At 39.1% G+C, this 14,160-nt stretch overlaps 1 protein-coding gene across 11 annotated transcripts in view; it reads right to left on the bottom strand.

Annotated features, from left to right (window-relative positions):
- The window catches only part of LOC139474070 (kinesin-like protein KIF13A), a 258,490-nt gene that overhangs the window by 155,311 nt on the left and 89,019 nt on the right, over positions 1-14,160 (bottom strand). For all 11 annotated transcript variants that reach the window (XM_071256931.1, XM_071256940.1, XM_071256970.1 and 8 more), the window contains exons 4-8: positions 10,802-10,859; positions 10,078-10,170; positions 8,639-8,819; positions 6,775-6,862; positions 5,582-5,716 (exon numbers count right to left, since the gene is read on the bottom strand). In XM_071256931.1, coding sequence (XP_071113032.1) covers positions 5,582-5,716; positions 6,775-6,862; positions 8,639-8,819; positions 10,078-10,170; positions 10,802-10,859 — 555 coding nt within the window. The remainder of the gene's footprint in view (positions 1-5,581; positions 5,717-6,774; positions 6,863-8,638; positions 8,820-10,077; positions 10,171-10,801; positions 10,860-14,160) is intronic.

Genomic DNA, 14,160 nt, shown 5'->3' with positions numbered 1-14,160 from the left:
GAATTAACAACCTTGAGAATAGCTTGTAGGACAAGGTGTGGTTATTATGACTAAAATTGCACAACTATATAGATTGTAGGACAAAGTGTGGTTATTATGACTAATATTGTTCTGCTGTATAGATTGTAGGTCAAGGTGTGGTTATTATGACTAATATCGCCAGCTTTACAAATTGGCACTTGTTTTGTAGTCCTTGCGAAACTGCCCAATGGTTAAGGTATCATAAGGACTAGTAGAAATTTGCCATTTTTAAAGGTTTTGTTATATGTTATCATTATAAGGACTAGTGGACTAAAAATGTTTCTACTGCTGTATCGCCCTACTATATACACTGTAGGACAGGGTGTGGTTATTTTGACTAATATCTCCCTACTATACAGATCGTAGGCCAAGGTGTGGTTATTATGACTAATATCGCCCTACTATACAGATCGTAGGCCAAGGTGTGGTTATTATGACAAATATCACCCTACTATACAGATTGTAGGACAAGGTGTGGTTATTATGACTAATATCGCCCTACTATACAGATTGTAGGACAAAGTGTAGTTATTATGACTTTGATATCGCCCTACTGTATAGATTGTAGGACAGGGTGTGGTTATTATGACTTTAATATCGCCCTACTTTATAGACTGTAGGACAGGGTGTGGTTATTATGACTTTAATATGCCCTACTGTATAGATTGTAGGACAACGAAGGTGTAGTTATTATGACTTTAATATTGCCCTACTTTATAGACTGTAGGACAGGGTGTGGTTATTATGACTTTAATATGCCCTACTGTATAGATTGTAGGACAACGAAGGTGTAGTTATTATGACTTTAATATCGCCCTACTGTACAGATTGTAGGACAACGAAGGTGTAGTTATTATGACTTTAATAGCGCCCTACTTTATACTAGTAGACTGTAGGACAGGGTGTGGTTATTATGACTTTAATAGCGCCCTACTGTATAGATTGTAGGACAGTGTTTCCCTTCAAAATTGATTGGCAAAACAGCAGAAGTGAGGAAGTGACTTTTGTTATCTCCCCTGTATCCATGCATGACTACAAAATGGCAACGACTGACCATAGTGAGAAACAGTTGCTGTAGTGAGTAGAAATGGGAAAATTAGCTCCCTATATATCGCAATACAAATATTTTGCCAATACACAGCCCATTGTTATACCACCCTACTGTACAGAATGTAGGTCAGGGTGTGATTGTTATGATTCTAGTATATAGTTTATATGCTGGAGTGGAGTTGCAAAGACAGTGATATCTACCTACCAAACAGTAGGACGGGATGGGTTGCAATGAACATATCAAACTGCTATACAGATTGTAGGGTGGGATGTGATGCAATAAATATGATATCCAACTACTATAAAGATTGTAGGACAGGATGGGTTGCAATGAACATGATATCAAACTGCTATACAGATTGTAGGGCGGGATGGGTTGCAATAAATGATATGAAACTACTATACAGATTGTAAGACGGGATGGGTTGCTATGAACATGATATCAAACCACTATACAGATTGTAGGGTGGGATGGGTTGCAATAAATATGATATCAAACTAATGTACAGATTGTAGGACGGGATGGGTTGCAATGAACATATCAAACTACTATACAGATTGTAGGACGCGGGGGTTGCAATAAATATGATATCAAACTAATGTACAGATTGTAGGACGGGAAGGGTTGCAATGAACATATCAAACTGCTATACAGATTGTAGAGCGGGATGGGTTGCAATAAATATGATATCAAACTAATGTACAGATTGTAGGACGGGAAGGGTTGCAATGAACATATCGAACTACTATACAGATTGTAGGACGGGATGGGTTGCAATAACTATGATATCAAACTAATGTGACAAGAATTGCACTCTTTTAACAAAAGTAACTGCTTTTACTCAGTATTAGCTTGGTAACCAAAATTATTCTGTATAGCCCACTAGAATTCAGTCAATCAGTACCTGGATATTAATTATTAGATTTTAATTCCTGTCTGCCTCATGACAAAACACCTTGCTGTCATCCTTATATTGTCCACAAGCACCTGCAGATGAAGAAAATTGCCTCGTGGTGTGCGTGTTTACTTCTTTCTTCATTCTTCATTCAAGATTTATGTAAATGCCATCCATGGGTAGTTAAGAAATATAATATATAACAAAATGCCTCCCACTTCAAAATTTAAAAAAATATATGTATGAATATAAAATAATTGGTTTATTTTGGCCTTTTATCAATTTGAATGAAATAGTTCTGAATATTTCAACAAAGCAACATCGAACACAAAAATCAGGTCTTATTGAGTGCATGAAAGTGTTCCAAGACACATCCACACATGTGCTTTAACTGTTCCATGACCCTATAGTGTACAACATCCAGACCAGCGGCCTCAATGTTCGTCTGATTTGTCACAGGGTTATCTTGATTAATGACGTTTCATACAGTGCTTATTTTCATGATTTGTAGCAATATACAGACAGGCCATATATCAAACTCTGTGTGGGTATGACCATTTATAAAGGTCTTATCTTATCTTTTCTTCCTGATGAATGTACAGATGTAATTGGGTGACAATGTGAGCCATTAGGAGCCATAAGTTCCCCCAGGTGGGTGGCACATTCATGCTAGACATTCATACATGGCCCAGACATATACACATCTATAATGGATGTCTGGGTTGCCTAATCACTGTTTATATATTTTCCTAAGATTTATTAAATCATCTGGTTTTTAGAAATACCTAACAAAAGAAAATTCACATTTTACTAGGGAGACAAACGGGGAAATCTCCATGATAACAGTTTTGCACAAAAGTATAAATAATAGCATTTAACTTCTAAAAATATTAATACCACATATGAACAAAATGTTCATTTACAAGAAATATTACAATTGCAAGAAAACAGTGTTCTGATATTTTAACGCATGGATTAAAATGAAAAAAGAGAATTAATTTTTTCTTTGTTCTGCTTCTTGGTTAATGTGACTTTCAGTCATTTATACTTGACTTCATCCCTTCGTATCAGTGACGGATTGACTTAAAATACGTAATTCCAGGACTTTTGACATAAAACAGTTCCACACGACGTGAAAACATACAAGCAGATATCTGAACTCAAACTTCATGTCAACTCACCTGCCCCATGTGTAGACATGCATATACCATGTTATTTGTTTGTCTTAAAACTGATATATTTCAAATACAACTCAAATACTGTAATACTTAGAATAAAAATGATATTCTGTATCAGTGAAATGTTGTGATTATGTCTGTCATTCCATGCTCACTTGTACAGTATTCAGAACATGGGGCTGGGTGTAGCCTGCGCTATGACATTAATAAACGTTTTTCTCACATACAAGCACTAATTGTCACAATAAAAGTTGGTCATGATTGATTAAAATTTGTTGGGAGGATGTGAGTTTGGTTTCATGCCCTTCTTAAGAGTATTTCAGTTACATCATGTCAGCTTGATTAAGGAAGAATGCCTGAAGTGATGCAAGTCTGCGACTTTACCCACTTCGGTGAAGCCCACGAGCTTGGGCAAGTGTATTGACTGGACAGTTCACGTAAGATGGCATGTGATCTCTTGTTACCTACGAGGGCAAACATATCGGGGTTTATAAAAATCATATGTGCTCTAGGGTCATATCACATCACGAGACAACAGTGTTTTGTTTCTGTCGTCCAGATCTTATTGTGACATGAGGTCGGAATGACATCACACTAAAAACGCGGTCATAGCTGAAGATTGTTGACGTCATTTGACAAATCGTGGTTCCGCTGCTGTTGCGACTTGCTGTGTTTATAGGTAAACACTAAAATTCGTCTCTGTATGTAGACATCTTCTTCGGTGATAAATAAACGCTGTTGCTTGGGAAATACGGTAATTTAGACACTTGTGTCGTACAGATAGTATGACATGAACACTCATATGATATCCTCTATATCTCACCCATAGGGATGAGTATTAGCAGTCAAAAGTGAACTATGATACATATAGGCTGCACTGCCATACTTTATATGATGTATGATGACAGTCCGTGAAAACACTGTAACTCCCATTCAGGACATTCAAAGTGAGTGAGTGAGTGAGTGAGTGAGTGAGTGAGTGAGTGAGTGAGTTAGTTTGGGTTTACACTGCCAAGCAATAATATCATGGCAGGGGACACCAGAAATTGGCTGTTTTTTCTGTCATCAAGTATTGTTGTTAAATTGAAGTTTTCTTCTTTTCTCTGATTCAGCAGGGGAAGTTGAAAATCAGGCTTGGCAAGTAGAATTTTAAAGATTATTTGCCTTTGGGCTAGTAGGACATTTTGGTATTTGAACGGCCCTGTTGGATCAAAACACAAAAACAGACCATGTAACAGACCATGTAACATTTTGTTTGTTTGTTGTATAACGCCGCACTCAGCAATATTCCAGCTATATGACGACGGTCTGTAAAATAATCGAGTCTGGACCAGACAATCCAATGATTGACATCATGAGCATTGATCCACGCAATTGAGATCGATGACATGCATCAACCAAGTCAGCGAGTCTGACCACAGATCCCGTTAGACACCTCTTACGACAAGCATAGTCGCTTTTAGGGCAAGCATGGGTTGCTGAAGACCTATTCCACCCTGGATCTTCACAGGTCAGACCATGTAACAGGCAATATGTGACAGAGCAAAACTAGGAAACACCATCTGTTGCAAATCATCTGATCCCCAGATACTTAAAACAATTTGTGAAAAATATGTACCAATACAGAATCAAGAATATCTTGTAAAATATCGTGAAATTTAATATCTTGGTGCACTGGTCAATTCATGCATCATTTCCAACTTACAATGCAGGGACATCAAACAATGCTATTTATAATGGAGTTATACAACACCAATAAACACATCTCCAATGAGATGCTCACAGAATGTGAAGGAACTATTAGACAGTTCTCAGAGACATGTTGGCTGAAATGGAGGATTATTGAAATTGGTTGTCAATTCCTTGTATCACCTGGGGGAATCATGCCACGGGATCATCACAAATCGTACACCCACATCACACTATGGATAAGATTCCCCCAAACATGAGAGAAATAATGTGCCATGATTGATGAGACGTATGTGATGCAGTGAATGTCATGAAATGACTAATGAGTGAGTGAGTATTTTTTTATGCCATTTTTACCAATATTCCAGCTATATCTGTGACGATGGATACTAAAACTAAAGTATTCACATGTAGGGATTCAAATCAAGGTCTTTGGTGTGGCGGAAACTCCCACAATCAAAATACAGGCCTGCAATGCATGTGTCATGTTAAGACAGTATTACTCTGTGAATACCTACAATCTTATCCCAAGACATGATCACATACAGTTAACGTTGGATAAAACAAACTACCATCGATCCTTGAAATCATTTCGTTATATCTGATGTTTATAAATTACATAAATGCAGTTACTGGGGATATGGTCTTGGTTTGCTTCAGCCAAAGATTTGTAACATTCAGCACTGACAACAAATGTCTTGTCTGGTTTGTCTTTTCATGTCATCAATAATGCATAGAGTTACCTACCCCTGACTGGAGGTCGGTGAGTGTCTGTGTGATGATGATGTTGAAGACAGCGTGAGATCGGCTACTTTCACTGTTCATGTTGGTCGCTGCTACCGTCCTTGATTTGTTCCCTTCACTCATCAGACTATCTATATCCTGCAACAACAGAACATCGGGTGACGTTATTCTCTGACAAACACTCACATGACAGGCCATGAATGAGTGAGTGAGTGAGTAAGTCCACCCTTGAAAATACAACAGGACAATGGAAGGGGTGTAAGCTTGCTGAGTCAGCATTGGGCAAACAACACTTGATTGTCTCAGTTTGTTTGTTGTTTAACGCCGAACTCAGCAATATTTCAGCTATATGACGGCGGTCTGTAAATAATCAAGTCTGAACTAGACAATCCAGTGATTGACATCATGAGCATCGATCCACACAATTGGGGTACGATGACATGCATCAACCAAGTCGGCGAGTCTGACCACCCAAACCCGTTAGTCGCCTAGCTCTTACGACAAGCATAGTCGCCTTTTATGGCAAGCATGGGTTGCTGAAGACCTATTGTACCCCGGGGCACACTTGATTGTACTTGTTTGGGAATCAAACCCAGGTCTGTGAGTCTATGATGAGCAGTTCCCCTTGAGCCACCTCACTGCCATGCAGACATGAATGTAACACAGAGGAGACACACCAAAGTCACCGTCAATCTCCATACTGAACATACAAGCAGGGATTTATCTAGGATTTTAAACTGCATGCTCTTGGCATGAAAATTTGGAAATAAATAATAATATTGTTCAAATCTGGATTTTTTTTGTTCTTATTTTCCTAAATTCAGAGGTTTTTGAACATTGCAATATTTTAAAACAGAGCATTAAAACCTCTTCCTGTTTATTGGTTCTGTTATCAGTGAAATACAAGTCACCACCAAACCCATAAGATTGGTTCTATCCATATTAACATGAATTGGGAAACATTAATTCCAATTTGGGAATATTTACTGAGATTTCCTGCAGACGGTGCCAAAAACCGACCTCTGAGTAGGTCTAGATAAATGCCTGTTAAAAGTTCAATTGGTTAATTACATTAATCATCATCTATTCCCTCATGAGAGCAATCCTCATTGTTGTTACACATTGGCCATGAAGGTATTCGGAGTACATTTGATTCATTGTGCTAACACCACTGAAGGGCGAGCACTGCAGCCTACCTGGAAGGACCCGACTGCCAAGGTAGATAACCCATCCACGTATGGCCCCAAAATGTTGTGTTCCCGAACCTTTAGGTTCTGTTTGTTCCTGCAACATGACGGACGACATCAATGAGTTAACACTTAACATAGAAACAATTGTTAGAGAGGGGCTTCATGTGTTGAGACATATGTATCAGGATACCTGGGTTAAGATATTAAACTGGGACACATTTGTTAAGATATCTTATCAGGACATGAGTTAAGATATCTCAATATGGGTTAAGTTACCTGAATTTGGACATGGGTTAAGTAATCTGAATCAGGACACAAGGGTTAATTTTCTAAATCAGGACACCTGGGTTAAGTTATCTCAATCAGGACACCTGGGTTAAGTTATCTCAATCAGGACACCTGGGTTAAGTTATCTCAATCAGGACACCTGGGTTAAGTTATCTCAATCAGGGCACATGGGTTAAGTTATGTCAATCAGGGCACATGGGTTAAGTTATGTCAATCAGGGCACATGGGTTAAGTTATCTTAATCAGGACACATGGGTTAAGTTATGTCAATCAGGACACATGGGTTAAGTTATCTTAATCTGGACACATGGGTTAAGATATCTGAATCAGGACACAAGGGTTAAGTTATCTCAATCAGGACACAAGGGTTAAATTATCTTAATCAGGACACATGGGTTAAGTTATCTTAATCAGGACACATGGGTTAAGTTATCTAAATCAGGACACATGGGTTAAGTTATCTCAATCAGGACACATGGGTTAAGTCATCTGAATCAGGACACATGGGTTAAATTATCTTAATCAGGACACATGGGTTAAGTTATCTCAATCAGGACACATGGGTTAAGTTATCTCAATCAGGACACAAGGGTTAAGTTATCGCAATCAGTACGCAAGGGTTAAGTTATCTTAATCAGGACACATGGGTTAAATTATCTCAATCAGGGCACAAGGGTTAAGTCATCTAAATCAGGACACATGGGTTAAATTATCTCAATCAGGGCACAAGGGTTAAGTCATCTAAATCAGGACACATGGGTTAAATTATCTCAATCAGGGCACAAGGGTTAAGTCATCTAAATCAGGACACATGGGTTGTCATACATGTACAATGAAAGTACATGAAGGTTGACAAAAGTTTTGCCTCAGTTGCATATAATTAATATTATACTTGACTACTTTTCCTCCCCAGACATATACCACATAACAGCCTCTAACAGAAATCATTTCCTAATTTCAGGAAAGATGAATAAAAGAAATAAAAAATCCCTCTTTCATCTGAAGGCTCAATGCATGAACATTGTAACAATTCATCATCATGTCATCCTGTAGGCTATGAAATATCTCCCCTGTGTGAGAACCAAGGCATGCTTTCTTCTTCATATTGTTCCTGAAACTGACCACACCATCGCAGTATCAGCAGGCTACAGAGCGAGTGTCATTGATCATGGCTATTGATCATGCATGGCTGACAAAAAACAGTGAGCTGTCAGGAACAAAAATCTTGTTATTGATTTACTATGGCCATCAGCAATAGATATCCTTCTTTTCATGTGTGTTTTTCTTTCCTCTTTAATTTAGTTCCTATTGATTTGAAAAAAAGATTTAATTGCAACCTAAACTTCACTGCAATGCTCAAGGTTTGACATTAGATCACTATTTTTTCTTTGGTTTATCAAAATGTGAACTTAAGGAATATGCACGTGGACAGTGCAAGGCCTTCACGTTTTAAAAGAGCAAACGCAACAGGTTGCAAAGAGGATGGAAATGGTTCCAGATGTTTCCATATGAAGCGAGGAAGATAAATACTTCTGCATATCAAACTGATGGTCATGGCAAAGAACATGATGATGTGACCAACCCTGTCAGATCTAGCAAGTCGTGGACTTTCTCATTGTAGATTTCCATGTAGGACACCTCCACCTTGAAAGACAGGTTCGGCTGTGAGACCTTGGCGATGTGGTCAAACAGAGCATCACACAGGCGGGGGATGATTCCTTTCTGTTCTTTTGTTCCCATCATCGTGTACGACTTCCCCGACCCTGGAACAACATCATCAACCATCATCATCGGGACGGCGCAGTATCAGTGATTTGTGGAGATGCAGTTCTACTTGATCAAATGAGTGCAGGGAAAGTTAGTACAGGGTACGGCCCAACTGATAGCTGGCCACTGACACAACTGTATTTATTCAGACAACCATCACTACCAATCACATCTTCGTATACTCTTATCTTACAACAAAGGTGTTGTACTAAAGATAAAGCAATATTAGCGCTAAGGTGAGGTGGGGTGAGGCCAAATGGGGTTTAATTTCTCGTCCAAGATTATTGCACTTATATAGCGACATGAATGTACGGGTGTGTGTGTTTGTGTGGCTGCTTGTACTAGTCAGACTGATGCCGATTCATAGTGCTAGCTCACTGAGATACCATGCCGCAGTTTAACAAGAATACCCCACCCAGACACAGTATACTGACTCCGAGCCGACCAGTCCTTGATTAAGCCCCTTAATGTCGAGCGCCAGACAGGGCAAACAAAAAGTACAATCTTTTAACACCTTTGGTATGACACGTCCGGGGATCGAACCCCGGACCTTCCGCTCTCTGGGCGGACGCTCTACCACGAGACCACGGAGGCGGTCTATTAGCGCTGAGGTGATCATAACTCACATTCTTTACCAGAGACTTACGATCACTGTAGTGCCAAGATCGCTTGGTGGAACAGGGCCATTGATGGGGCTCATTTCACTAAGCAGTAGTAACAAGTTTATGTTGAACTATAGGAGTTACGACAATCTTAGGGCTATGATCGCTCTGTGAAACATACACCTGGGCCCCATTTCACGAACTGATCCTAGTGCTACAGCTGTCGCATCTCAATACTTTAACACAGGCTTACGATAGTCCTAGTGCTACAGCTGTTGCATCTCAATACTTTAACACAGGCTTACGATAGTCCTAGTGCTACAACTGTCGCATCTCAATACTTTAACACAGGCTTACGAGTGAGTGATTTATTCTTCCTGCAGTGTTTTATTGTATGATAAACAACTCCCACTCCATGTTTATTTCTTAATAAAGAGAAGTAAGTATAACATATAAAACTATGTCAGCTGCAATAATGTTATGAGACTCCAACAAACTGAGACTCCGAATGGCTTAGGTTTGGCGGAAATCTCTGCATAATATAATATATATATTTGTTGGGTCAAGGCAAGGGGCTAGTTATAACTTCTCCATCCTTACAATTACATATGGGACCAGCTCAGATGACATGTTGTTACGACTGTCCTCTTACCTGTTTGTCCATAAGCAAATATACAGCCATTGTATCCCTCATACGCACACTCCAAGATGTCGTTGCCCAGACAGTTGAACACCGACTCTTGGTCTAGAGAAAAAGACAGAAGTGAAAACTTGTATTTCATACAGTGGACCCAATTAAAGCAATTACAAGCTTGGGTGTCTAAAGCAGGATGGCGCCCACAGCTGCCATGGTCAGATATCAGTTTTGGTAGAATAAAGGGGTACATAGTGCCAGGAATCTGACTCGTGAGCCTCGTAAACACCTCGAGGGACTACATGCGGGTTCCATATCTTGGTGTTCCACAAGCAACTAGTCTGAGTCTGAGTGTGAATGTTGTTTTACGCCGCTTTTAGCAATATTCCTGCAATATCACAGCGGGGCTTCACACATAGTACCCATGCGGGGAATCAAACCCGGTTCTTCGGTGTGATGAGCTTTAACCACTAGGTTACCCCACCTCCACAAACTAGTCTGAAGTGAAACAAGTAATTTGTCGGGGTAAACTCTGGTGTCAATCTTTGGTATGGTTAGTTTTTAACTTCTTTTAGCATGACTTCTGTGTGTGGTAAACACAAAAAAACGACATGTTGATAAAAATAAAATTCCATTAACTCAATCTGTTGAACACAGAATAAACCAGTTATTTTAACTTGGAGCAATATTAATCAAAATCAATATGTTTAGCATAATTGAAGAATGCAAACACTATTGTTACCTGCAAATTTTGGATCATTCGGACGCATGGACCAGAAACAATGGTCAAAGGCAAAAGTCTGAAAAGAGCAGAAAAGCACAACATTAAATAAAATCAGTATTGCAATTCCAGTCTTAAGAAACTAGAGTGGCTAAAGTGTCTGCATACAATATACTGAAGTTGTGACAAAATAAAAAAGACAAGTTTAATTTTTTGTGACTACTTCACATAAATACCATTCACGACTACCATAACTGTGATACAAGGGAGACTACTCTTGTAGCCTTGATGACAAGACTTTCTTCCTCTGCCATTGTGTGTGATTGGAAGGGCAAATAAGGGCTTTGTGTAGAGCTACTCGAATGACAATCTGCAAGTATTGATTATAGAATGGAATTAGTACAGCAGGGATAAACCCTATCTTTTTCAAGTGAGGAGAAACGGGTTTAAGATTACTGCACTTATAAAGTGACGCGTATGCATGTGTGTGTGTGCTTGGCTACTTGTACTAGTCTGGACTAATACTGTTTATTTATTTTCTAGTGCTAGGCTACTGGGATACCATGCACATGTATCATTGCACACACTTCAAGTCTTATAATAGCCTATTATAAATGGATGAATTGTTTGATAGGCATTACTTAGAAGCTGACGGAAGCCTTGCTTGACAATGGTATAAAGATCTATACCGAAACGTTGCCTCTACACAATATACAGAAGTTGTTATCCATAAATTTTGTCTTCTTTATTAAAAATGGGGTTTTCAGTGTTAGAAAGAAAATAGAGCATCCATATTTTCATCCAGTAAAACCTTGATTACTCGATATATCAAGGATTGCTCTCAATGGTGGCTCATTTATTACACACATACAGATATACACTCTCATTGTTAATACACTACCATTCACACATTTTCATAAGAAGTAATACAAAGTAAAATATTTCCATCATGCTCAATGTAGTTTCTTTGACAAGTAATTTCTGTAAAATACACAAAATATCAGCAACATATAACAATTGATGATTGATTGGTAGGAAGAAACAAATTTCAGGCAATGATCGATGACAAAATCCCAAGCAATTCTCATCACAAGTATAATGGTGCTGATCTCTCTTGCAGCCAATCAAACCTTATTTCACGAAGAAATAACAAATTGACAAAAGCCAGTTAGGGAGGCAGTGAGCTCTTCCATTAGTGTGTTAAGTGGCATATAGATATCAGCTTCAATATCTGCACATTACCATTATATAGAATCTTTTTCACATCACATCAGATATTGCATTATTTTGGCAAATTACACTGAAAATTTCCATGACAAAATCATTTTTTATTCATGCCTAAGAATCAACTGACAAACCCATTCAGAGCTCTCAGCTAAAACTCTGTGATTCATCCTCTCACTGTGGCCACCACTTTAATCAGCTACAACAATTGCAAATCGATAACCGAGGCAGTTCGTATTCATATTACGAGCTACCTTTATCACACACTTATTTCATCAGTGAGAAAATTTGTAATTTTTTGGGCTCAAACTATTGCAAGGGTCATACAACACCCTGGCTGAGAAATGAGATAAAGAATACTTAGAATAGCATTCATTGATGCCTCCCAAGAAGCTGGGGGCCCTGAACATGGATTATTGCACATGGTGTGGGAGGGGTGTGTGTCAGAAGGCGTCCAGAAGACAGTGTTTCAGATGCATTGTCTTTGTTGCAGACACAATTCAAATATTGACATTTCACTTGGCAGCTTCTGTTTCCAGACAAATACTATCAAGAAATAACTTTTTTATCAACTACCAACTACATGATTCGATTCCCTGATACGCAATAATGCTGAACTACTAAGTCATGATGAAATTCACACTAAATTTAATTCCGTGGGATCCATAATAAAAACATGAGTAAATGAAATGCAATCAAAATGAGATTACTTTAGCAAAATTGAGTCATATTTGGATGATTAACACTGTAATACTGAACTCACGACAATGGGATGCTCGTTTCTTTAACACACCTTACAAAGCCCAATATTGCTTGGATTAGTGGTGGGACGAAACACCGATGCATCGGTGGATCACGATATTTTACTTCCTGATATTGTATTGATCTTAGTAGCACACTAAGTACAAAATATCAATTCATACCTTTGATGGCTGTTTCACCAAACAACTGATTAGTAGTGAAAATTAGTCATGAAAATTAGAAGCGAAAAAGAAAATATTGTCATCCGTTGCGTCATACTTGACACTTGTATATCGTCAGTGTGCCAGGTATTTGAATATCCTGTCTATGAAAAAGATGACTTACAAACCACAGATAAGAGCACTTACACGTCTCGTGATACGTATCGGATCGTGAACAAGGTATCGTGTTACGTATCGGGTAGCACAGGTGTAGTATCGTCCTCGCCCTAGTTCGGATAGTGAAATAAGTAATGAAAAGTACACTAATCTCAGAAAGAGGCTACCCAAATGCTGTCACATGCCGAGTGAAACGGGTCCATTACCAGTCTGGCAATTTCATAACAGCATAGACAGCATCACGATTGACTATCAGGGGTTAAAAATATATGTCATGAGTCACAGTCTCTTAAGAAACAGCTCCAATAATTTGTGAGTGTTCAATCTCCTTGCAGGAGTGAGTGAGTGAGTGAGTGAGTGAGTATGGTTTAACGTCGCTTTTAGCAATATTTCAGCAATAACACGGCGGGGGGGACACTAGAAATGGGCTTCACACATTGTACCCATGTTGGGAATCGAACCCGGGTCTTCGGCGTGACGAGCGAAGACTTTAACCACTAGGCTACCCTACCGCCCCTCTCCTTGCAGGAATTTGTAGTGGTTGAGTGAGTGAGTGAACATGAGTTTTAGCTACAAAATGACATGTCAGCTTGTTTTGGGAGGATGTTTTAAGACACAGCTCCCAGATGTTTACCACTTGGTGAAACCTTAGGATGAGATTATGATGTGTTCAGCTTCCATGGACAGTGTCCGATATCCCCATTACCATAATGTACAGATCTGACTCACAATACAGTGAAAAAATAAAAATTGTTTAACGCCACAGACTGCAATATTGCAGCAGCCTGTAAATATACAAGAGTCATCATAAGATGACAAATCCCCCCGCCCCCAAAATAGCAAAAGGCATCTTCAACCCCCTGTTAATACATCTACCAAATTGGTGAAAAAACTTTCATGGTCTTCAAGTTATGCTCCAGAAACGAAATACGTCTGGACCGACCAGATGATGATGACTATACCCAAAGTCCCCGCCACCCCCCCACCCCCTCATCCCTCCCCCTTTTGTGTACATGAACCTGGCAATCTCGAAGTATCTGGAAGGGACCGTTTCTAGAAGGCTAGCAGTACCTGTAT

This window comes from Haliotis cracherodii, unplaced genomic scaffold, assembly GCF_022045235.1.
Source record: "Haliotis cracherodii isolate W230 unplaced genomic scaffold, xgHalCrac1.p SCAF_1, whole genome shotgun sequence".
NCBI classification, from domain to species: Eukaryota; Metazoa; Mollusca; class Gastropoda; order Lepetellida; family Haliotidae; genus Haliotis; species Haliotis cracherodii.
The sequence above is the reverse complement of the archived record's forward strand: the minus strand, read 5'-3'. Positions and strand labels throughout refer to the sequence as shown.